The sequence below is a fragment of the Callorhinchus milii genome, unplaced genomic scaffold, assembly GCF_018977255.1.
Source record: "Callorhinchus milii isolate IMCB2004 unplaced genomic scaffold, IMCB_Cmil_1.0 Scaffold5, whole genome shotgun sequence".
Lineage (NCBI taxonomy): Eukaryota > Metazoa > Chordata > Chondrichthyes > Chimaeriformes > Callorhinchidae > Callorhinchus > Callorhinchus milii.
The window spans coordinates 4,969,836-4,995,078 of NW_024704746.1; the positions used below are offsets into that span (position 1 = coordinate 4,969,836).

Sequence of the window (25,243 nt, forward strand, 5' to 3'; positions counted from 1 at the left end):
AGCCAATTTGCACCCAACAACGTCCACAAATATCCGTGAGGTGAGTGACCAATTATAGCGTCTTATCATTCGGAATGTGGTCTCAAAGCGCTTAACAAGATATACTGTAAAGTGGAGTCACTGTGTATTTTGTCGGTGAAACGTGACAGCCATATTTACACATAGCAGCGTCCCACAAACAGCCGTAAGGTGAGTGATCAATTGTATCTGGGGGATTGTCAGCCAAGCCCCGGGGAGAGAGAAATTCCCTTCTCTTTTCCAATAGCACTGTTTAAAAATGAAGATGTCAGACTCCGCTGTGACCCCCCCAACCCTGACCGAGCCTCAAACATGAATGAACAGCAGCCACTGCCGACGATTGAAAGTTTTTTTATTTTATTTTCTCAACGCGACCGGGTGTTTACAGAGAGGGAAAGGCATACAATGAGCAACTGAGAGTCTGAGCCGAGCTGCCTGCGAGAGAGGCCTGAAGCCAGCACAGGGGGAGTGTGAGCGGGGCAGCAGTAGGGCTGATGTGCTCGCTCTGGGCTTCAGTTACTCAACAATAACAACTTGCATTTACATAGCGCCCTCATGCAGGGTAGCATCTAAGAGCGCTTACAGACTATATGTGTGTGGGTGCGTGGGGTGGGGGGGGGGATTTGAACACGTCAGAGAGACGGGGATGACTGTAGCCACCCCCGCCTCATTCTCCCTGTATCTTCCGGCTGGTGTCTGTGACATTGACAGTCACTACACGCACTCGGTTGCCCTGATGGTCTGTGTGAGGGGGCCCGTGAGGCTTTCGTGTGTGACGACACAGGAGAAGCGGGCGTCCGAGGCCCAGACCTGTGCGGGCAGGGTTAAGGTGCTGCTCACACTGTAACTGTGGTCCGAGCCCGTCACTGAGCCGCTGGTCTTGACTCCGTCGGTCACCGTCACCATGTCCTTCTGCCAAACCAACTGCAGAGTGTTGGGGAAGAAGTGGTTGGCCAGGCAGAGCAGCGTGGCCGTGCCCTTAGATATCTCCTCAGTCGAGGGCGGCAGTAAAGTCAACACCGGCTTAGCCACGTCTCTGTCTGTGGGACACAGCAACACGTTCGATTCACATCAGACACCGATAGGTCAATAGTCACACACACACACAGCAGTGACACTAACACACTGACGAACACAGCCATGTGCGCTCACACAATTACTCACATACATGTTCCCACAGATCTTGACGGACACACATACACAGCAGTGACGCACAGCGACACACACACAGCAGTGACACACACACACAGCAGTGACACACACACACAGCAGTGACGCACAGCACAGTGACACACACAGCACAGTGACAGACACACAGCAGTGACACACACACACACACACACAGCACAGTGACAGCAGTGACAGACACACACAGCAGTGAAACACACACAGCAGTGACTGACACACACAGCAGTGACTGACACACACCGCAGTGACACACACACACAGCAGTGACTGACAGATTAGTATCCGCTTAAACACAGAAACAACCAATCACAACACAGGACGTCAATTGCTGTCACATTGTGAATAGTCAGAGAGTGACTGTGTGTGTGAGTGACAGCCACAGCCACTCACTGACTGACATCTTCACCTGTTGGGCAGCTGCTGCACCGAGTCTGTGTCCACGTGTGGTTGTGCATGATTGTGTGCGTGTGTTTGTGCTGTGACTGTTTGTGTGTGACTGTGTCAGTGTGAGTTGGAGTGTATCAGTGAGATGATGGTGTGTGACTCTCCGTGTGACGGGAGGTTGAGAAATTGCCACGAACTCTACATGTATGTGAGGGCAGCCCAGGCTGGGACCAGCTCGTGATCGCAGTCAGTACTCGTTCCTGAGGGATTTGGGCCATTTAAAGGTGAGCGCCTCTACCGTATAATGTGTCTTTCCCCCCTCTGTAAATAACTTTCCCGCCCGGGCTCTCGGGATAGTGACTGACGCTATTGCTTAACATTTAAAAACCTTGTCGACGCTCCGCAGAAAGTCTCCATTTAGTTTGTGTCACAGACTGTTAAACCATTGGGGCAGAGGCGACCCTTTAACACTGTGAGGCTGAAGTGACTGTGAAGACTGGGAGCCCAGGCGAGGTTTAACCACTCAAATGCCCCCACACAGCACAGCCCATTCCACCCACATTGTACAGTGAGCCTCTGGGATCCCTATCGCCTGCTCTTCCCCTCTGATCCCCTTCCTCCCCATGTGCCCACAATTCCCATGTTGCCACCCCCACAATCAGCTCTGGTCCCCCGGCACCTCATCCCGCTCTGACAGACCCCCACGGCAAGTATTCTGCCCAACATTTAAATATAAATTATTGTTAAAATATAAATAAATAATTATATAATCTACTAATTAAATATATATTATTCCCTTGGTTATAAATTAAACCTTAAATCCATGGACCGCAAACACCTGATTAACAAACAGCCGGAGACACGGTAACAACGAGCCTTACAATTGATTCACGTCGGGACATCGTCTCAACGCGCTTCATGGATTGACTGTAAAGTGCTGACATTGTGCGTGATCACCGCAACCAATTTGTGCATAGCGGTGTCCCACCAAACAGCCATGATTTCATGTGGGGGATTGTTGGCCAGGACATTGGGAGAGAGAAACTCCCTTGTGCCTTGAGTTCTTTAACCTCCACCTGAACAGGAGCTCAGTTTAATGTCCCATTTGAAGGACCGCAACTCTGACAATGCAGCTAATCCCCAGATTTACTTGCAATCATCTGGAGATCTCCACTCTTTAACCCCATTTCCCTGCACTCTCCCCATTGTCTCATAGAATCATAGAGCACAGAAGGAAAGGAAGCCATTCGGACCATCCTGTCCGCTCTTTCAATAGAGCTATCCAAATCAATCCCACTCCCCTGCGCCCTCCCCATAGCCCAGCAAACTTGTCCTCCCCAAATAATACTCTACTTCTCTCTTAAAAGTTGTTATCGAATCAGCTTCCAAAACCCTTTCAGGCAATGCATTCCGTCTGGGCTGGTGCTCACTCTCCACTGGAGCTCTCTACTTGTCTGCTCTTTCCATACAACCCTTCAAAATATTTTTTCGTTAAGCCATTATGGCCATTTGTTCCACCATCTAAATTTATCTGTGTAAAACTTCTGGTTATAATCCTCAATTACTGTCTACTTGATGGTGATCAGTGGAAATACTGTTTATTTACTCTGTGAAACTCATCAGTTTGAAAACCTCTGTCCGATTTTCACCGCCACCTAATAACCTTCTCTGCCCCCACCTGTTATGCCCTCTCATCTCTGATATTACCAAGCTAGTCCTGTCATCCCTCTGAAGCTCACAGCCCAGTGCAGTGCTGGGGGAGTGCAGCATTGTCAGACGTGCTTTCTTCCATTTAACATTTTTAAATATCCCTCGGCACTATTGGAAAAGAGAAGGGAGTTTCTCTCTCCCGATTCCTGGCTGACAATAGTCTGAATAAAATTGGTCACTCACTTCATGGCTGTTTGTGGGACGTGCACAAATTGGCTGCCTTGTTTGCCTAACAAATTCAGTCACTGCACTTTGCAGTGCACAGTGCAAATCCTGTGAACTGCTATGAGATGTTACAATTATGCAATAAATACCATATGAAATGCCGGGATTATTATTATTGTTAGATGAGTAAGATCCTTGATATAAACATTCTGCTGGGTTAGGGAGTTTTGCTTTGCTTCAGGGTTTAAAGGCTTAAAAGAAAAGGTTTCCACCATGTACTCACTCAGAACCAATTCTGTTCCTTTACCAAACGTGTTCCACAGTGTTACATTACAATGATCCGCCCGTACAATATCTCAGCCTCCTCCTCCCCCACTGACTGCCCCCCCTCCCCTCTTCCCCACACACACTGCATTGGGGAAACACACAGCCTGCTCACTAGGATTTATTTAATAATAAAATAATAAACCGTGCACCTGATATCTCGCCTTTCACATGGGGAGGGCGTCTCACAGAGCTTAATAAGATATATTGTAGAGTGTAGTGACTGTGTAAGTGAACGCAGCAGCCAATTGGTGCACAGCAGCGTCCCACAAACAAACATTAAGTGAATCCAAACATTCTCAAAAATCCATCAATTTCATATCTGGCAAAAATATTGTCCATTAAAGTGTATAAAAGTGCTCAAGCCTCTTAATGTAGATAGTTCCCGTCGCAGGAGCATTAGCAATGCATGAAATTTCACCTGGTCTCAGCCTCAGAATTCTTTATTTTAGCCACTGCTAAAACTAACTTCTCGATCTCCCTGCCTCAATCCCTCCACCTCATCCCCTCTTTATCCATCTTTAATCACATTTTAATACCCAGCTCTGCAAGTTGTTGTTGTAATCTGTAATGTGGAGCAGTGATGGAGAATCCAGTCTGTATTTGAAAGCTGTTTGTTCCCCAGTTTGTTCAAATAAAACTGGCTGCTAAACTCAAACAGACAGACTTTCACAATTCTTCCCCTCCGTATGTTCACAATTTGAACAGCAACAACATGAAACAGTGTAGGCAGTGAGAGAAGACAACTGAGCAGTTAGCTCCAGTGGAGGAGCGAGTAACAATACAGGCTCATGAGGGGAGGTTGGGATCTCTGAGGCTGGAACTACACAAAGCACTTGGTGAAGTGTGTAGGATGTAACTGTGTAACATTCTGTATTAAATAACTGTTTTACTAAAAAATTCGAAACTGGTGAAATTAATCTACAACGTGTCCAGTGACAACCAGCAGCTTGGGCTGTTTCTGCCTGTACCTGTATAGTGACTGTGTGATGGCTGTGTCTTTGTGTGTGTGTGTGTGTGTGTGTGAATGAGAATATAAGTGTGTGAATGTCAGTGCGTGAACGTGTTTGAGTGTGCCAATGTGTGTGCGTATGTGTTTGAGTGTGTGAGTGCGTACAATTGTTGAGTGTGAATGAATACGAGTCTATGTGTGAGTCTGTGAGTGTGAGTGTTTGTGAGCCTATGAATGAGTGAGGTTTTTGTAGGGCTGTGTATCACTGTGTCGCTAGAGCTCTGGTACCCCATACAATAGTAGTCAGCAAAATCCTCAGGTTGCACGCCAGTGATGGTCATTGTGAAAGTAGTGGAGGATTGGTGACCACTGAACCGGGCGGGGGTGCCCGTATAGAGAGTTGTTGCACTGTAAATGAGAAGTTTGGGACGCTCCCCGGCTTTCTGTTGATACCAGCCAAGGTAGTTGCTGATGCTGCTACTCGCTTTACAGGTGATGGTGGCCGTTTGACCGACAGTCACTGGCAGCATTGAGGGCGTCTGTGTCATTACAAGCTCACCGCTGACACCTGTGGGGAAGAAAAGCAGGTGATAAACTAACAGCAAAATCTTCCTGTAAAATCACAAACCCTGATCCTTACACACTTCATTCCCACCAGCAAAGACACACAGTCTCTAGAGGTTGTGGTTACAACAACAACAACAACAACAAGATTCCACTTATAGAGCGCCTTTCACGTCAGGAGGACGTCCCAAGGCGCTGCACAGTTGGGTCATGACCCGAGCAGGGGGGAAATGGTCAGGGTGAGGGGAGGGAAGGGAGGGAGAGAGGAGGGGGAAATGGTCAGGGTGAGGGGAGGGAAGGGAGGGAGCGAGGAGGAGGAAGAGAGTCGAGAGGGGAGCTGAAGGCACGGTCAAAGAGAAAGAGGCAAAGAGGCACGGTTACTCAGCTAATTCTGCACTGAGAGCGCATGTGAAGCGGGGGAGAGAGAGCGGTTACCAGCGAGCCAGAACACTACAGGCAGGAGCAGGTGGGTAGAGGACAGCATGGTGACCACGTCAGCTCTCACTGTTAATCTGCCGTTCCCTCAGCCACTGCTTTATACTTGCAGCCAGGCTCAGGGCTGTATGCAAATGGCAGCGTATCCCCAGACACAGGGACTGGGCTCCACCCATCCTCTCCTCTCACCCTCCTCTTCACCCTCTTCTCCATTCTTCTCTTTCCCTCCTCTCCCCTTCTCCTCTTGCTTTGTCTCCTGGATTCTCTCCCATTCCCATTGATGTACCAAACAAGGGGCCAGTGTGAGATTCAATCTGAGCTCATTGTATAGGGGCGATAATCACACACATGGTCATTATTACAATTAATAATACTCCTTGCGTTTGGTATCGGATTTCACAGCAGGAGGACGGCTGAAAGCACGTCACAGGATAAAGCTTACTTTACAAGATAAAGTAGTGTTGTAGTGACTGTGTTTTTGTGAGTGATGGCTTTTGGTGCACAGCAAAGGCCCACAAACAGGCACCAAGTTTTTTTTTGTTTGCCTTTGGTCAGCCGGCTGTCTGACACACGTGGAAACTCATCACCATGCTTAAGAGATCCAAACCAAACTGAGAATTCCATGCATCCCATCTACACATTTGGGAGGTTATCGGTCAAGAGACAGGGAGAGACTACATGACAGAATTCCAGAATTCCCCCCCATCGGGCAGCTTCTTAGATGATTTCCTGTATCCTGGCTTTGACCACCCTCCCCGGTAACCCTGTCCCTGTCATTAATTCCCCTCCAGGTAATCAGACATGTCCTGAAATTCCGCCCAGTCTTAGGAAAATCCTGAAATCCAGTCTTGATCTGGAAGGAGGTTTAGTTTTAAGAACCCAGCTCTCAATTCAGACAATGTGACAATTCTCCACAATCTTACCCTAGTAAAGGCAAAATGGTCTCCCAGGCTAAGACTGGGGGGAATTTCAGGACTCTGCTGTTGCTTCTAAACTTGTTCCTCATGTCCCCGAGCTGTACTAAACAGTGACTACTGTGGACAATGGAGTGGATACTGGTCTCAGTTTCTTCCCCTCAGTCTCCCCCTCGCCTTTGGATCACTCACTCTCTCATGCTTGGCCTCTCACTTCTACCCCTCTATCTCTCGCCCTCCATCCTTGCCTTCTTACCCTCAGTCTGTCTCACTCTCGGTCTCTCCCCCTCAACTCTTGCCTCCGGCCAGCTGGCTGTGCAGTTATTTACAGATGTGCACCTGCAGTGCTGGCTTCCTGTGTTGCTGTCTGTGTCTTTCCGCTCTGTGAGTTTCTGAGTTATTTTCTGTGTGGGGGATTTCAGTCTCACTGCTGGAACCTATTAATAACGGTCCCAAGTATCGCAACAACAGCAGGTGAGAACTGTAAGGGCTGAACGCTACCCTCAGTGCTGTGAGTATAGGGGTAGTGTGGAAAACAACTTTGATGTAGTTACTGACAATATTAATAATTTATGCAATGTAATTATATAAAATGTTATTTATTTAGTTATAGGGGTTTCTTATTTAATATATAATATATACATTATATTTTTAAAGTGCAAGTTGCTTAAGCTGGATACATCAGGGCTGGCTGTTTTGTTGGACTTTAAGCAGTGTCTGAGGGCAACCGAAGTTCCTTTACTTCTTTCCTTCCTGCCCAGCAGAGGAAAGGAAGTGGCAACTCGGAGGTGATTGATAGCTGGCTCCAGGCTATCAATCAATCACAATTTGACTCCTCCTATTCCCTCCCTTGTTTCTTCCCCGTTCCTCCCCACCTCATTTATTGACCACCCGGCCAGAGCCACTTGTAGACTGTGGTAAGGTTTCGGTGGGTTTGAAGCTGTTGAAGGTAGTCGAAGAGGATTTTGAAGGCACGAGACAAAGGGAGTTTGAGAGCAAGTTCCGGAGGGTGACTAAAGGTTAACAACTGATGGTGGGGCAGAGCGAATGAGAGTAGAGTGGTAATAATAATCCTTACATTTCATATGGCGCCTTTCACATCGGAACTTACTGTAAAGTGGAGTGACTGTATTTTATGGACGAATGCGCAGCTAATTTGTGCACAGCAATCTTCCACAATCAGTCATGAAGTGAGTGACTGATTTTATCTGGGGGGATTGTTGGCCAGGACACCAGGAGAGAGAAACTCCCTTCCTTTTTCCAATAGTGCCATGGGATCTTTAACATCTACCTGAATGGGCAGACGTGACCTTGGTTTAACATCTCATTCAAAGGAAGGTATCTCTGACAAGGCAGTGCTCCCCCAGTTTTACACTGGAGCATCAGCCTAGAATGTGAGTTCAAATTCCCTTAGATGGGGCTTGAACCCCCAACCTCTGACTCCGAGACAAGTGACTGAGCCAGACTGATGCTTCCTCAATGTGGGGACCTGGAAGTTGATAGAAATAACCCGAACACCAGCCCAGCTAACAGCCAACCAGCGACCTGTGTAGCTCAGTGTATTTACTCACGTCAGGACTCGGAACTTACATTTCCAAAGTAGACACTGCAGTGTAGTGCTGGGGGAGAGGTACATCTGTGGAGGCGCCATCCTTTGGATGAGCAGTGCCTGTACAGCAAAGTGGGGAGAATACAGCAGAGGGACACTGGGAACTGGGAGGAATGAAACCGTGTCATTTGGGACAATCACGTTTATAATCAAACAAATTACTGGGACTGAGAACATAAGAGTCTGCTGGCGAAAGAAGACCACGGTTCATCCAGTTCACCTTCCAACATCCTGGCAGTCGCACGACATGTTATGTCCCAAACTATATATTGTTTTCTAACAGAAAGCTATCTAATTTGTTCTTGAACAAATCAACACTTTCTGCTTTCACCGTCTCCCTGGGGAGCCTGTTCCATATGTTTACTACTCACTCACCTGAACCAAGAAATTGAATGAAATATATCAAGACACAGAGCGAGTTCACAGGACGTGAGAACCAAGAGCCAGAGGTCAAAGACTGGTAACAAGCACTCAGAGGGATCAGACTAGCTGTGAGGCTTCAGGTTAAGGATTCTCGTTGAGGATCAAACAAAATATTCGCTGAGAAAGCTTCCAGTACATTCTGTACCTGTCTACGAGTGTGCAAGGTTGATGGGGTGGAAGAAATACTTCCCAAGAGATTAGTGTCTATTGTTCTGAATTCGCTTTGCTGTCCCCTGATGTGCGAGCCTTTACATTGTTGTCACATTCAATCTGCATTGGGAGGCACATGGCACAAAATCACCTTAATGTGACTGGCGTGAGATGGATCTCTGGATCTCACTTGCTGGGTAGATGTACTGAGCCACACACACGTCAGGAAGTCCCATGTCACTGTTGGTTGATCTCACCCTTGTGATGTTCGGGTGGCTTCAGTATACCCACATTGAGGAGTGAATCAGCAGCAGCTTCCTGCTCCTCATCACCAGCCAATGCCTCCTGCGGGAAACCAGGTGTGGACAAGAACAGGCTAGTTTGTGATCACAATGTCAATGCTCAGAGGAATGAGTCTATTAGAAGTGCCCAGGGTCTGAGCTGAGCCAGTGCCCAAGCTGTGCCCAGTGTTGAGCTGTGTCCAGGCTGTGCCCTATGTATAATGTCTGAGCTGTGTACAGTGGCCTCAGGAGATGAGGAGAATTGCTCTCTTTCAACAAGCTGTAAGTTCATGGTATTGACTCAGGCAAAATCACACCAGAAGTAGGTTTATTTAACAAAATGTATAAGAATAGATGTAATGCATTTAGATTTCCAAAAGGCATTCGAAGATAAAGTATATTTAGTTTTCCAAAAGGCGTATGATAAGGTACCATAAAGTCAGACTGTGTGGAGTCAGGGGAAAAATAGCAGAATGGAGAGTAAGCTGGCTACAAAACAGAAAATAAGGGTAAAAGGTAGCTACTCAGACTGGCAGGGAGTGGGCATTGGTATTCCACAAGAAGTGGTATTGTTCACAATATACATTAATGATTTGGACTCGGGAATCAGCAGTACAATTTAAAAATCTGCAAATGACACCAAATTGCAGGATTAGTTAATACAGGAGGACTGCAACAAATTATAGCGAGACATTAATAAACTTGCTGAATGGGCATTTAAATGACAAATGCATTTTAATGTAGAAAAGTGTAAGGTGGTACATTTTGGTAGAAGGAATAAGGAAGTCACATACATCCTGGAAAATAAAAACCTAAATGGAGTAGAGGAGTGAAGGTTCCAGGGTTACACATACACAATTCACTAAACATAGGTTAATAAGGCCATAAAAAAGGCAAACCAGGCATTGGGGTTCATCTCTAGAGGGATAGAAATGAAAAGCAGGGCAGTTATGGTAAATTTCTGTATAACCTTGGTTAGACCACACTTAGAATATTGTGTGCAGTTCTGATCCCCACATTACAGAAGGGATGTAGAGGCACTGGAGAGGGTACAAAGGAGATTCACAAGGACGATCCCAGAACTGAGAGGTTATAACTATCAGGAAAGGCTGAAAATGGTTGGACTCTTCTCTATTGAAAAGAGGATAAGGGATGACCTAATGGAGGTCTTTAAAATTATGAAAGGTTTGGATAGGGCAGACATAGGGAAGATGTTTTCACTTGTGGGAGAGACCAAAACCAGGGGTCATCAACATAAAATAGTCACAAATAGATCAAATAGGGAAGTCGGAAGAAATGTCTTCACACAGAGAGTAGTGGGAATGTGGAACATGCCACAAGGAGTTGTTGAGACAAATAGCATACACGTATTTAAGGGAAAGATAGATAGGTACATGAGGGAGAAAGGAATAGAAGGTTATGTTGATAGGCTTAGTTGAGAAAGGGCAGGAGGCGGCTCATGTGGAGCATAAACACCGGCATAGACCAGTTGAGCCGAATGTCCTGTTTCTGTGCTGTATATTCTGTGCTGCTAATAGAATATCTAAAACACGAAGCACACAATGTAACTATGCATTTGACATTGTGCTTTATCATGTCATGGAGATGTCTCAAAATGCTTCCCTCACCACCAGTGCCACCCCCTTCCTCTCCCCCACAGTGCCAGCCCTTCCCATTCACCCCCTGTGCCAGCCCCTCACCTCCAGTGCCAGCCCTTCCTCCTCAGCCCCACCCCAAAGAATACATTTAGGTAGGTTTCCCCGAGCCTTACAACTTTCTCAAACAAAGCCACAACCTGTGATTCCCCCAGTCCTCAAAAGAACGGAATCCAGCCCGTTCCTTCTCCAGTGCATCTGATACACATCTAGTGACTACCCAAAGCGCCTCTGATATCAATGAGATTCCTCAGCAGTTCTTGGTCTCACTATGGTCATCCGAGAGAGACCAAAGTGTGGATAGATATCACAATATCCTGGCCACAAACAGCCTTCCTGTTAACTCAGATTCCACCTGTTGAATTTCTTCTGTGTAAAGAAATACTTCTTGGTGCCTGTGCTAAACTCTCCCCCTGCACACCTGTGATCTCATGTACTGAAAGCAATGAAGGTTTCAGTGCTTCCATCGTTAGAGTGGTCTCCCGCAAACAACTGCAGGTTTCGCTGCCCAGTTACAGGTAAACATAGTAATGGCAGAATCAAATATCGGGAATTTCAGGGAGGGCAATTTCCCCTCTTCCCTGATTAAATTAAAATCTATTGATTGATTTTAAAAACGCCTCATATCAGCTGAATTACAAAAATAAATCTACCCGCCACCCATTGACTCCATTATATAAAATATACGGACTGAAGGAAAGCATCATGAGGGATAATTACATTATCCTGGAGAACAAGACTCCACATTTTCACCCATTGTCAGCCTGAGAACATTTTGTCTTAAAAATCTTGACTTCCGAAACAGGCTGAGGCTAGGTAGAATTTCAGGCCTCAGATCCACAGCAAAACACTACAAATCACTTACAGACAAGGGTCAGATTACAGGCGAGGGTCAGATTACATCTCATTCTTTCAGAATCCTAACCCCACCGTCTGTCCATTACAGCATCGAGACATTTCTTAAATCAGTTCAATGCCCTGGTCTCAGACCCCTCCTTGGCTACCTTTCACTCTTCTTGTTTTGCGCAGTCTCCTGATCCTCTCCGTCATTTGCCCCTCGCTCCCTCCCCCCCCACCCCGCTATTCTCTTGCTGTTGTCCCATTGTTGCTTGGCACCCAGCTCTGCTCATCACACGCAAATTGCCCTTCAATAACAAACCGCATTTATATAGCGCCTTTCACGTCAGGAGGATGTCCCAAGGCACTCTTGATAGGAGCTGGCCTCTAGTCTTTCAGAAAGCGTCTCTCCCATTCAGTGGACCTCAAGGCATTGTAGACCCACAAGGTGAAGTCAGGAAACATCCCCAAGAAATATTCTTCTGGCGTTCCAACTTTCTCCTGTATCCTAAAGAAGAAAAAAAACATATTAAGCCCAATATGTTCTTCCTTCCTTAGGCCCTATTAAAAATCCTTTGACACTATTGGAAAAGAGAAGGGGACTTTCTCCTGATGTCCTGGCCAGCAATCCCCCAGATAAATTGGTCACTCATTTCATGACTGCTTGTGGGATCTCGCTGAGTGGATGAGTGAATGACCTGTGTCTGTGCAGTGATGTTCCACGATTCTATAAGGTGCTATAAAAGATACAACAATATGGGATTAGGCAGATAACTCAGCTCCAACAACTTATATGCATTTATACAGCACTCTTCACATGGGAAAGTGTCTCGGAGGGCTGGCTCCAAGGGTCAAATGGCCTCTTTCTGTGCTGTAATTTCTCTGTCTGACTGAATCTCATTGAGGCCTAATCTGCGCTTGGCCGAGTTGAGTATTGTATGAGTACAGGAAGTGGTACAAACTGGCATCAGTCACATACTCTTTGGACTTCTCTCCCAAATGCTCTGTCAGGTTTCGTATGAGCCTCAGCAGATCGCAGGGTGTGTTTTTGAACTTTGTCTTTGAGTTCTTCTGCGGTTTCTTTTGTGCTCCCATGATCATGCAATTCAGAACTTCTTCATCAATCTGAGGGGAAAGGAAAAAGAGATGTTAAGTTTGAGTCACTGCTCTAGATTTCTATGCTTCTACTGCAATCCAAGTCCAATCTCCCCCATAGACCACCCACAGAATCTTCACCAGACCTAACCAAATAGGCGTGCGTGCATTAGATACGAACACACAGAACCAGAAAAGGACATTGTTCTCCACCTTCCATTTCTATTGAGTTGGACGGCTGTAGAGTTTGTCTTAGCGTAACATATGTTAGGGGTAGTTGGTGTAACTTTACATAAAATGTTATGCAAAAATGAAGATATGTGTGCTTTGAAGAGTTCAATTGGTTCAGAAGCAATGTGTTTATCGCAGCTCTCATTAGTTATTGATGTAACTGCATTGTTTTAATCAGAATCAGCTCATGGATGCCAAACTAAAGGACACTCCCAGCTTGTTTAAACCAACCAGAAAACTATCAGAAAACTACGGCTCGAGACACTCGACCATTCCAAGGTTCCAGCAACATCGGAAAAGGAAAAAAGCAAAAGAAGAAGAACTGCAACGATACAAGAACACAGCTGGAACACAACAGCTAGACATTCAACTTTGATGCCCGTTATTACCAGCTCAACACAGCGGTTACTACTCCCACTGGCCGCTTCCCAGGATCAGAGAATTAATTCCGCTACCAGCTGTACTACTGGCTGTTCCTGCCATGCAAGAGATATTCACCTACTGCTTATGAACTCGGATATGGTCATTACAGTAACATTGTGATAAGTCAGCATAACAGCAAATTTTGTTTGTTGTAACCCTGTCTATTGTAACTATGTTACTGAATTAATGCAACTTTTCTGCCTATTAAGTAAATGTGCTTTAAAACATAATACACAAGTGACTTTGGTTCCTCTGTTCATGGGCTCCTAATATAACATTTCGGCTAACAGAATAAGCTTTTTCCAGCCACACTTTTTCAACAGTCTTCAACAGAGTGGTTAATTCCACCTGCTATACCTTTGAACCCAATAGTGTTTCCTGATCTCTGCCAATGCCAATGTCAACCTCCTTGGCTCACGCTAGCTTGTACCTTGATCTAACCCCAATCCACACAGCCGGCTCTCCTCTCCCTCCCCACCTAGATCAAGAGTAGCTGAAGACTAACTTCATAAGACAGGAACAAATTGTGAAAGGCCATTCAGCCCATTAGGCAGTGCTTTCCAGTGTGCACAGTAGCTAGCCTCTCATGGAGTCCACTCAGTCCCTGCTTAGACCAAGACTGCTTTTCTTTCCCTCAACCACATTGCCTCCTCCGTTACCTCACTCGAAACACCACCAAAACCCTTATCCACACTTTCGTCGCTTTCAGCCCGGACTTTTCTAACGCTCTCCTTACTGATCCCGAGCTCCACAATCCATTAACTTCAACTCATCCACATTCTCACCAAACCCCACACACCCATCCCCCAGTCTTTGCCAGACTCTCAGCAGATTCTCATCTCTAGTTTGCTCCACACCCTTGCACCTCCCATCTCTCCAATTAGGTAAACAGGATGAGTCCCACCAGGGAGAGACCGTGCATTCCATACACAGGGATATTTCCCTGTGTAGGTGGCACATGTGGAATTCTCAGCCAGGCTGGGCTGTTCTGTAATCAGCAGTACATTGGAGTACTACAGACCAGCCTGGCTCAGGAACCGGACTAAGACCATCAGAGGATTGACTTGATTCCAACATTCCGTTGCTAAGCATGTCATCTTGGAGCCAGTTCAGCTCCAAGGAGGTCCCATGTTTACCACCCCCACTGGAGGACAATCATCAGTTGCTCACTTGATATTGAACAAGCACAGGTTTCAGCTCTCACAAGGTGGAACTTCCTTCGAGCTTCCTTGTTGGGCAACACAACTCAGCATGAAATACATGAGAGCATTGCCACAGCTCGGACACACATATCATCCCATTGAGCGATATCATCTGATCAAAGAAAACCGAATTATGAAAAACAGACCTTTTCTGTCCAAGTATAGAAGGTCTTTTGTTCATCCACCTTGTCATTGAGACACAAGGTGATGGGAGTGTCTTCTTTGCGAGTTCGTACATCCTCCTCATTAGCCACTTTGTGGAGAAACCCGATCTTTCTGGAGTAACAAACAAAATACCATTACTTTAGACAATGTCAGCAATATATAGTTCAAAGGACACTATTCCTCCCCTTACCGACCCCTCACCATCCACCCTCCCCAGGCTGACTTACTCTGCTGGTTTCCAGAGGAATGGGTGCTGTTTGACATCACTGATGGTAGCTCGTTCTGCTGCTGGTGCCAACAGCCACTCGATCAGATGTCTGGCCTCTGCAGAAAGTAGCTCCTCCTCCAAAGATGGCCTATTACAGGCTACGTCTGCTGGGCTGCTGTAGGCATCCTTTCCTCCAGTCACCATATAGTGTAAAAGCCGTCCCAATGCCTGGAGGAAGAAGAAAAGCACTTGTGTACAAATGTATGGTTATTATATGTGCTTCAGGCTGGCAATTCTTACACGTTTGCGGCACAGTTGAACAAGCTACCAAAGAGAAGAGATACGACCAATGGAACTGTAACAATGAGTGAGGAACTGCATCAAGGGGATAAGATTGGGGAAGGAACTGCTTTAGTTGTGCACAGTAAATGCAAACAGGTTATGTTTCCCATCACCTTGGCACTAAATGTACCTTTCACAACAACAACAAAAGTGAAGACTGGTGACATACTTTAGAGTTGCGCAAAACAAACCTGTAAATCTGCCCTAAAAAGCTCATCTTCAGTAAATGTCACAGGGGGTGATTCTTTCATCTTCTGCAAGACCTCAGAGGCCTCCCAAGTACCTTCTGATTCTAACACCACATTCTTATTCTCATCGAAATGGACACTCGAGTCAAAATCCGCCAGACAAATCCGCTCTCCAACATCTGTAAAACCATAACAATATGGTTCATCCTGTTTATCACAGTTGGGTTATTGGACGTATAGGCAATCGACTTTTTAAAAATAAATTGAAGAGAAATTGCAAATACCGTAATGTATTATTTTTAGAGGCAACAAATTGGAGCTGACAATGAATTGTGTACAACAACAACTTGCATTTATATAGCGTCCTTCACGCCGGACGGCGTCTCGGAGCGCTCTTGGACACAGCTCTGCTTGTGGGGCGCTACTTAAATGCAAGTTATTGTTCTTGAAGCATTTGAACGATTCTTCCTCATAGCTATGACCCTTTAGTTTTGGTTAAAAAAAATTGAACCAACTTAAAAAGTACACGTATGCGTTAAATCAGTTGATACTCCAAACAACTGCGTTCGAACAGTATTTTGCTTTTGCTTTCTTCGTTCTTTATATGCAGCAACAATTTTTACATATAATTATGAGTAATCAATTTGGTAGCTTACTGCCAAGGGAATTCCTTGGGATATTCTAGCTGAAGACAATTTCTATATATTTTCTTGCATTATTTGAGAAAAAAATGTAACTGGAATTTTTCCATCTAATTTTGGATACAATCTAGAATCTTTGAACAAAAACAAAAAATAGGAGGCTCTGGTTACTATTTTAAGGAACTTAAAATGTAGACAAAGCAGAGCAGAACTGGAACCAAGAACATAGATTCAACCCTGTTGATCAACTCACAGATTTGAACTGAATTAACTGAACAGGATTGATACAGATGAACAGGAGAACACTGGTAAAACAGAAACAATTTAATGCTTAATCACAGAAAGAACCCAAATACAGAACCGGTTCTGGAGAGCAGAGTGAGTAAACTGAATGGGGGGGAATATTCATTGATTTAATTCTTTCAGCCAGAAGGGGCTGACGAAATGGAGATTGGTTTGAAATTTCCCCTTGATCTGAAGATCATCATCTTAAAATGTAAGAATTTTCATTTCTTATTACACTAATCAAGGTACTCCCCACGGTTCATGTGTGAGCCTGACCACTCCCCATCTACTGCAACACATGTGCTCTACTAGTAGAAGGTCCTATAGAGGGATAAGGATGGCCAAATTAGCCTCTTTTGAGACAAGCAAACAGCACACATTGGGATGTGACATAGCGAGCTCCCAATCCACATGTTGTGGCTCTCTCCACTGCACCATCAGGACTGCCTCACAATCTCAGATTTTAAAATGAAAACAGGTAAGAGTTTTAAACCTCAACAACTATTCTTGCAGTTTGTCCATTAAACATTCAGAAAGCTTTGCCTGCGACAGCTTTGACATTAGTGGGACATCTTTAGGATGATGGTCAGAAAGAATGGTTTCACGCAAAGTTGGGAGTCCAGCAAAGCAGCTGAGAATTAATAATAAATAATAATAATTCTTGCATTTGATATAGCACTTTTCACTCTTACCCGTTTTCATTTTAAAATCTGAGCTTGTGAGGCAGCCCTGATGGTGCAGTGGAGAGCCACAACAAGTGGATTGGGGGCTCGCTATGTCACGTCTCAGTCTATGCTGTTTGCGTGTCTCAAAAGAGACTAATCTAGCCCACCCTTGCCCCTCCATGGGACCCTCTACTGGTGGAGCACATGTGTTGCATTAGATGGAATTGAAGGCAATGCTATAAGTTTGAAGATATAATGAAAATCACCTTTCAGGACATGAGTTGGATGCAAATTCCGATGGGCAAATTTAGCTCCATGCAAAATCTCAAGAGCCTTGATCAACTCTTTCATTACATTCGGTGCTTTCTCTTTGATTTCCTCGGGATTCTGTTCTACCAATTCCTGCAGGTTATACTCATAAATCTGCAGGCAAATATATTCGCATTGTGAGTCAGTTTCATGATGAATGTATCGTACAAACTGGCTGTGCGAGACGATCTGTTGGTGTAAGAGGACACACATTTCTCTGCGCGCTTCTTCACTGTCCTTCCGGAAGCATTTCACAGCTACTTCAGTTTCCTCATTCAAGAAACCCAAGTAGACAAATTCTTTCATTCTATAAGCCTCCAACCTGGACAGATTTAGCTTCCCGATGGGCAATGGGTGCACGTTCCTCAGAAGCTTCAGTTGTTCATGCCAACGTTGACTCCGCACTTTCCATCTTTTAGGTGATACATCTTTGTTTCCCCGCAAATCTTCATATTTCCTCAATAACGTTTGCATATCTAGGTTGTATTTTCGCCTGGCCACACTGGCTGGTGTGTCTCCTGACTTGTTGATGCAGTTTACATCTGCTCCTTTATCACACAGTAGTTTAGCCATCGCTAGGTCATCCACCTCCACTGCTGCCAGAAGGGCCGTTTCTCCCTTATTATTTTTTGCATTGACGTTGATGTTTTCGTCTTTCAGGAAAAGCTTGACCAAGTCCTTTTTTTTCTTTTTTACAGCAAGAATCAATGGGGTACTTTCAGCTTCCTCACAGACATTTAGGTCTGGCCTGTGTTCCATCAACAGCTTCACCAGACTGGTATTCACTGTATCTTTCTTTAATGCAGTGTATATGGGCGTGCCGTAGTTTTTGTCCACATGGCTAACATCAGCATCACGATCCAACAGAATTGTCACAATTGTCTCATTGTCCTCCTCCAAGGCATACATTAATGGAGTTCGGCCAAGGTTGTCCTGGGCATCGACTTCAGCTTCCATCTCATCCAACAAGATGACGACAATATCTTCATGCCCTTTACGCACAGCATCAATCAGAGCTGTCTTTCCACCTTTTCCTAACGTCTTTGTTTCCTCATTCACTTCTCGGTGTTTGTTCACCTCAGCCTTGTTCTTAAAAAGAAAGCGTAAAGCCTCCTCTTTACCATACTGGGCAGCTTCCATGAATGCGGTAAAACCAAAGCTGTCTGCCTCATTGATATCTACTTCCAGGTCGAGAAAGGTTTGGAGCAACTTGACATTACCAACTATGGCAGCAACAATGAATGGTGTAGCTCCATTTAGTTTCTTGATTTGCGGATTGGCTCCATATTTCAATAATAAATGGACAATGTTCTCATGATTTGATTTTACAGCACTTAGCAAAGGCGACCAGCCAAAGCCCTCCATCTTATAGTCGACATCTGCTTTGCTCCTCAAGAGTAATTCAACAAGATCTTCATAGCCATGTGACACGGCATATAATAATGGAGTTTCGAGCCCAGACACATTGTAATCCACTGGTGCACCCTCTTGAAGTAATCTTTTTGCTTCATCAAGATCAGGATTGGGAGAATTACAAAGGTCTTGAAGTTTTTTGCCAAGATTTTCCCGATCCGTATTTTCTACCATTATTAAACTTTCCTATTCAAAAAAAAGTTGGAAGTTTCAATTTTAAAAGATAGTAATAAGGCTGAGCCCAATATCGTCTTCATCCAATCCCCAAACCAAGGGACACTGACCAGGAAAGTGGGCACATTGTTGTCCTCTTCCTTGCCTAGTCACTGAAGCTAATTGCAGCACCTCTATCAATGCGCCACTGAGAACAGCTAACACAACAACAATAAATTACATTTGTATAATGCCTTTCACGTCAAGAGAACGTCCCAACTCAACACTAAATGCTACAATGTTTTAGTTTCTCTCTTAAGAAAGTACAGAGCAAGAAAGCCAATCAGCCCAGAAAGGTTACTCTGTCTATTGCTGATGCACAACCTGCCTCTTTTGAATTCTGCCAAACTGGGTGCCAATGTCATGAAGGAAATTACTCCCTCATATCAGAGGGACAGTAATATAGCAAAGCTTCACCCTTATCTACTCACGTACTTGATACCCAACCCTCAGTTCCTTTCTGTGGATCACTTTTGAACAGTGGTGGCTCACCTAGAATTTCCAGGTCACATACTTACTTAATCTAATCACTTTAACCAACAGTATTTTCTTATTAGTTAAGTTATATTAATAAATTATGAGAACAAACTATGAGAGTGTAATAGATTTGTAATAAATTTTAATCACTAGTTAATATTGCTACATTAGGAAACATGCCATGGTAATAAGATAGCTTGGTTAGGCAAACTCACACATTGCCTAAAGAGGAATTGCGCAACAATCTCTGCAGAGATAAGAATTTATAGGATTTGAGTTGGGATGTTACTTAGAAAATGGGGTTGGTTGAGACTGACAGTGATATTTGTGTGTAATCTTAAACGAAAGGGTTTTAAACTCAGATCTCGAGATGAGATGGGTATAATCGTAAAAAAAAGGCAGTATAATACCAGTGCTGCATCATAAATACAGGAAGGCAAAGGTAATTTCAGACCTCCTAGTAGGAGTACAATGTGGCCATGTTTAGAGTGTCTCAACTGTCATAAAAAGTCACCAGCCGCCATTACTTGTGAAAGATATCCCCCGTATCCAGTCTGGATGTTCCACCAGTGATCTTGCCCATGTTGTGCATCTCCAGAACATTACTCGTGAAGGATTTGGTATCAGTTTTGTCACCACCTTGGACATTCCCAAATCATTTGATAAGATCTTGCACAGGGCATTTCTGAACAATGTTACCTTCACATTGTCTCCCACCAAAACCTTATTCTTGTTTTTTTTTCTCTTAAATCACTGAATCACTGGTTATGGTTAATAGTTCATGTTTTAGCTCTTCATCGACAACTTGGAGGTTCACAAAGACTTTCTACTCTATCACTTCTTCCTTTTCCACTCCAATGACTTCATCCATTTACTAAACAAACTTGTTCATTCTGATGACTCAGTTCAATTTAGCAACTTCCTTTAGATGACGTGTACTGTTGCAGTCCTCTCACAGTGCAAGGGCTGAATCACTACCTTGCCGATTGATTAGGGAGGGAGAGGGTGAAAATCTTGTTTTGTTTTCAGAAACAGTTTCTTCGTGCCTCTCACAAGTCCACCAACAGCGACTGATTCTTATCATTGACTCCACTCCTAGTCCTTCTTCTAGTGACATTCTTGGCCTCACACTTTCTTGGGATTTCAACAGGGACTCTCACATCTTTTTCATTGTTAAAATACCACCACCAAGAATCTTGATTTCCTCTATTAATGCCACTTGGATTCCCTCTCAATAACTCTTGATTCTCTGTAACACCAAAATCTGCCAGAATTTTGGGTGTGATATTAAATTGAGGCCCCTTCTGTCTGCTTTTAGTGGATGTCAAAGATCCCAGGTCCCTGCCCAAAGAGGGGAATTTCTTCTAGTACCCTAGCCAGAAATCCTTCAGAATAACTGGTCATTCATCTTGTGCATACACGTAGGGTCTTACTGGGACAGTGGCTGAGTTCTCTCAACTCAATTCTTCATTGTCTCATTAAATACAGAGCAAAGTTCCCCCTATCCATCCAGCACTACAGGGCCAGGTACAGTATGGGTTAGATACAGAATTATGTTCTCCTGTACTGTTCCTTCCAGCACTTCCAGGTTCACTACATCCTGCGCTAAATACAAAGCAAAAACTTGCTCTTTATTCTTCTTAAACTTAGTCAGACCTCAGATAAAGAGACACACGATCTTTATTTTATAAAATAATAATATTCTTTGCAATTTGCCTTATGACATTATTGATCCTTCTAAAAGTGCTTCATAGAATAGTAATAAAAATAATTATCAGCTGGAAGGACATCTCAAAGCGCCTTACAGCAAGTACTGTAAAGTGGATTGACCGGATTTTGTGAACAAAACGCGGCGGCCAGTTTGCACACAGCAATGTCCCACAAACAGCTATGGAATGAGTGACCAATTTTATTCGGCGGGGGCGGGGGGGATTGTTGGTCAGGACACCGAGAGATAGAAACTCTCTTCTCTTTTTCCAATAGCGCACAGAATCGTTAACATCCACCCGAGCAGGTATAGACGGGCCCTCGGTTTAACATCTCATCGGAAGGACAGCACCTCCGACAAATACAGTGCTCCCTCCAGCACTGCACTGCCAGCCCCCAGGCTAAGCGATTCCTAGTCCCAAAACTGAGGCTCCTGCACCTGTGCAGGTGGGCGTCAGGAAGATCTCTCTCTCTCTATCTGCACTACTGTAAAGGAGAAGGCAGTTTCTCTCTCCTGGTCAACAACCGCCGGATAAAAATTGGCCATTTCATGTGAGAAAGCAGGGAGGGTCCAAGCTTTTAGTTGCTGGGAACCCCATTGCCAATTTTTGTTGGGTGGGGCCGCATGAGCAATATTTGTGTGTTTCCCTTCCAGAAACATTACATTTACGGGTTATGGGGGGAGCGGGTGGGCCAAGTGAGAGGGAGGGAGGGAGGGAAGGAGGAGGTCTGTCTGAAACCGGCCCGCGGGCCGCCAATTGGGTAAATGTCGGGATTGGTATAACATGACAAAGCCTGGCAGGAAGGCCTGGAATACGCAGTGGCAGCAACTCCTCCCTCCCTCTCCCTCCCTCCCTCCCTCCCTCTCACAACCACGGAGAAGAAACGACAAGGAATCAAGAGAAGAAACGGAAAGAAATTGCTCTGTCCTCCCCACCCCCAGAGACACAGACAGACAGACAGACAGAGAGAGACAGACAGAGAGAGGGGCAGCGCGAGGAGGCGTCAAGTACCTGAGGGACACAGTTGTGAAGGTCGTTTGAATTGGGCCCAGAGCGTGGAAACGAGGTGATTTTTTTTTTGGGGGGGGGGGTTAAAAGAAAAAAAATACCACACACGGTACCATAGACTAACCTCTCAATAAAAATTTTTTTTGCGAGTTTTAAACGAGTCAAAACGACCGTTTTTAGACCAAAATGAAGCAGATTAACGTTGGGGGCGGCGGCCGCTCCCTCCCTCTCTCTCTCCTTCCTTCCTTCCCCAGGAAACAGCTCTTAAAAGCCCGCCCCGGGCTCCGCCGGCACAGCCGCCCCTCCCCTCCCTCCCCGCCGCCGGCTTCTCGTGACATATTAATTAATCTATATATAAAAAAATAAATGAATCAGAAACCGAAACGAAGCCGTTTGCGGAGGTGGCGGGAGGGAGGGCGAGCGGGAGCCCCGCGACATGGCGTCGACATGGCGGCCGCCGCCGCCGGCGCGCGCGCGCGGCCACGTCCGTTAAAACCGTTTTTTTTTTAAAAAAAAAGCCGTTTGTGAGTCCGTTTTTAGAGAAAAAAAGACGCTTCAAACCGTTGGTCCCTCACAAAAAGGGCTAAACAGCACCAACTTCTCCCTCACTCATTGCCAATCCTCGGGTTATAAATAGCGACAGAAAAGCCAAATCTGGTTGTTTTTTTTCTGATTATTTTTATGTATTTTATTATATTATATTGAGGGAAACTCCAGCCCTCCCCCCCCCCCCCACCTCCCCCCACACCCACCCCCAACCCTTTCTTTCTCCTCAGGGTTTCTCAGCTTCGGGGCTCGTGAGCTGCGTTTTAGTCGCTTTGATTTATTTAATTTATTTTTAAAATAAAGGTCGTTAGTAAATGTGAGGCTGAGGCGGTGTCTCGGCTTCCTTTATACCTGCATTTTCTTTGCTCTTTTCTTTCATTTCACTTTTTCTTCTCTCTCTATCTCTCTCTCTCTCTCTCTCTCTATCTCTCCTTTTCCATTTTTTCCCTAAATAATTAAGATATTAGTCATGTGCGTCTGCTCTGTATTCATCTCCTGGAGGAGGTGCAGTTGTCCCGCAAGTGATGAAAAGTTTTGATAAATGATTCCACTGATTTTCCCCCCCACACCCACCCCCACACGCCCACCGCCCGCCCGACCGCCCCCAAAGTAGACGTTCCGATGTCTCCCGCAGTTTATTGTTACCTTCAGCCTCCAATCTGTGTTGCGCAGCGGCGAAGCCGGGTTCGAGGTGAGCTTTCCCACCTGGGACTTGGGGCGTGAAGCAGCGAAGGTCTGAGTTAGGACGTGGAGTGCGGTGGCGGAGGTTGGATCCGTTTTCTGCGCGGTCGGCCGGGTGCCTTGGCACGCGCCGAAACCCATCGCCGTTGCTTAAGAGCATCCAAACCAAGCTGAGGATTCCAGGCATCCCACCTACACGTGGAAATCCCGGGGATAGACTGTTGGAATGGAACGCGCACTCTCTCTCCCCGGAGGGACGCGTATGGCGTCCCTGATTCCGGAGCACATTAGGCGCAGGTCGGCAAGAGCCGAGGCTTAGGGACCCCAGAATGTGGATTGGGGTAACTGCTGGAGTGTAACCACCTAAAACAGCATAGTTTGCCATTGATATCGCTGTCTGGGAAGCTTTCCCGCTGCTTGTCCAGCCTGGACCACCCTACCCGTTAGGGCTTTGGGTCCTGCCCATGAGCCGGGCTGGCTGTGCTGTATTAGCTTTCAAAAGGGAACCAGATAAATATCCAAATAACGGAGTCATTTGCAATGTTATGGGGGAAAGGCAGGTAAATGGGGCTGATTGGATTGTACTTTCAAACAACCAGCACATTCCCAATAGGCCAAACGACCTTCAGTGCTATAAACATCTAAAGTTCTAGCAAGTGGGACGATGTGAGTTACAGTAAAACAACTTTGTTGCAGTGACTGTGACTACAGCTATTGTGCCGTTGGCATGATTTTAAAAAAAACTATAACAAGAAGTGATCAAGTATAAATTTTACATTTTTACGTCTTTTGTGTTTTTGGCAGATGGCAGCACAGAATGAAGTGTGTGAAGATATCACTATGGTATGTGGATTTTTCTCCCGGCGTATCATGGGATGAAAAATCTGATATTTCATAACCAATTATATTAACAAGATTTGTCACTGGTGCATTGGAACATTCATGACACATTGATATTACGATTTGATGCACACCAATGGAGCCAGCTGGCTTTCTGTATGAAGGCGTAGTGAGATCACCACACCCTGTGCATTATTTTATGGACTCTCACCTGCAACAGCATAACAGGCTTTACTGTACTTTCGGCTTTCAGTGTATCTGCCCACCCCCCCATGTCTGGAACTCCAGCCCAGAGTCCCTTCACTTCGCCATAACCATCACCTCCTTCAAGACCCGCCTCAAGACCTTCCTCTTTGGCCACTTTCCTTTGCTCCTCATCCCTCCCACCTCCAGCCTGGGTGCAAACCCTGGACTGTCCAGCACCATGGGATATCCTCCACATGAAAGGCACTGTAAATTTGTATGTAATTTGTTGCTAATTTCCCTTCAGAGGTATCATTTTTGCCTTGTTTAGAAGCAGCTTCCAACATGCTGCTGCTAAACCGATTGGAAGTTCCTTTCACGTGTGTGAAAGTGTGCAGATAATCACAGCACAAACACCAGCAAAGAGTCTCTGCTACTAGGGAACAGTGATCAATATATTTTTATTCATAGTTAAAATATACAACTTAACAATAAGTCTACTGCAGAAAATACTGTAGAAGTTTTATATCAGGCCCTAAATTACACACAAACTTGCATTCCACAATTGAATTCATATCCAAAAGGAGAGAATCATATACAGTAGTTGTAAAATGAGTGGAATATTACTGAACAACTAACTTTAAAATATACTTTTTAAATAATAATGTATAATAATCCTTGCATTGAATACAGCACCTTACCGCATTGTTGAGATGTCTTAAAGCACTTCACAGAATATATTGTAAAGTGGAGTGACTATATTTTATGGATAAAACTCAGCATCCAATTATGCACAGCAGTGTCCCACAA

At 45.1% G+C, this 25,243-nt stretch overlaps 1 protein-coding gene, 1 long non-coding RNA gene and 1 gene segment (V, D, J or C); 1 reads left to right on the top strand and 2 right to left on the bottom strand.

Annotated features, from left to right (window-relative positions):
• Positions 1-353: 353 nt before the first annotated feature.
• On the bottom strand, positions 354-5,832 carry LOC103184767. The segment is given in 4 exon segments: positions 354-1,058; positions 3,749-3,782; positions 5,014-5,309; positions 5,741-5,832. Coding segments are annotated over 4 exon segments (705 nt in total).
• On the top strand, positions 1,805-13,234 carry LOC103184765. The gene is made up of 3 exons (XR_488563.2): positions 1,805-1,874; positions 5,234-5,328; positions 13,114-13,234. It is a non-coding gene; the product is annotated as an uncharacterized LOC103184765 (long non-coding RNA).
• LOC103184764 (2-5A-dependent ribonuclease) lies at positions 11,792-22,489 on the bottom strand. 2 transcript variants are annotated; one of them, XM_042334896.1, is made up of 7 exons: positions 22,308-22,489; positions 17,321-18,962; positions 15,467-15,642; positions 14,953-15,161; positions 14,707-14,836; positions 12,589-12,734; positions 11,792-12,117 (listed from the first exon to the last, which is right to left on the bottom strand). In XM_042334896.1, exons 2-7 carry the CDS (start codon positions 18,948-18,950, stop codon positions 11,997-11,999), a joined length of 2,412 nt encoding a protein of 803 aa, XP_042190830.1. In that variant the 5' UTR covers positions 18,951-18,962; positions 22,308-22,489; the 3' UTR covers positions 11,792-11,996. The 2 variants fall into 2 exon arrangements, with proteins under 2 accessions (XP_042190830.1, XP_042190828.1); XM_042334894.1 differs by having other exon boundaries at positions 22,187-22,489.
• Positions 22,490-25,243: the final 2,754 nt, after the last annotated feature.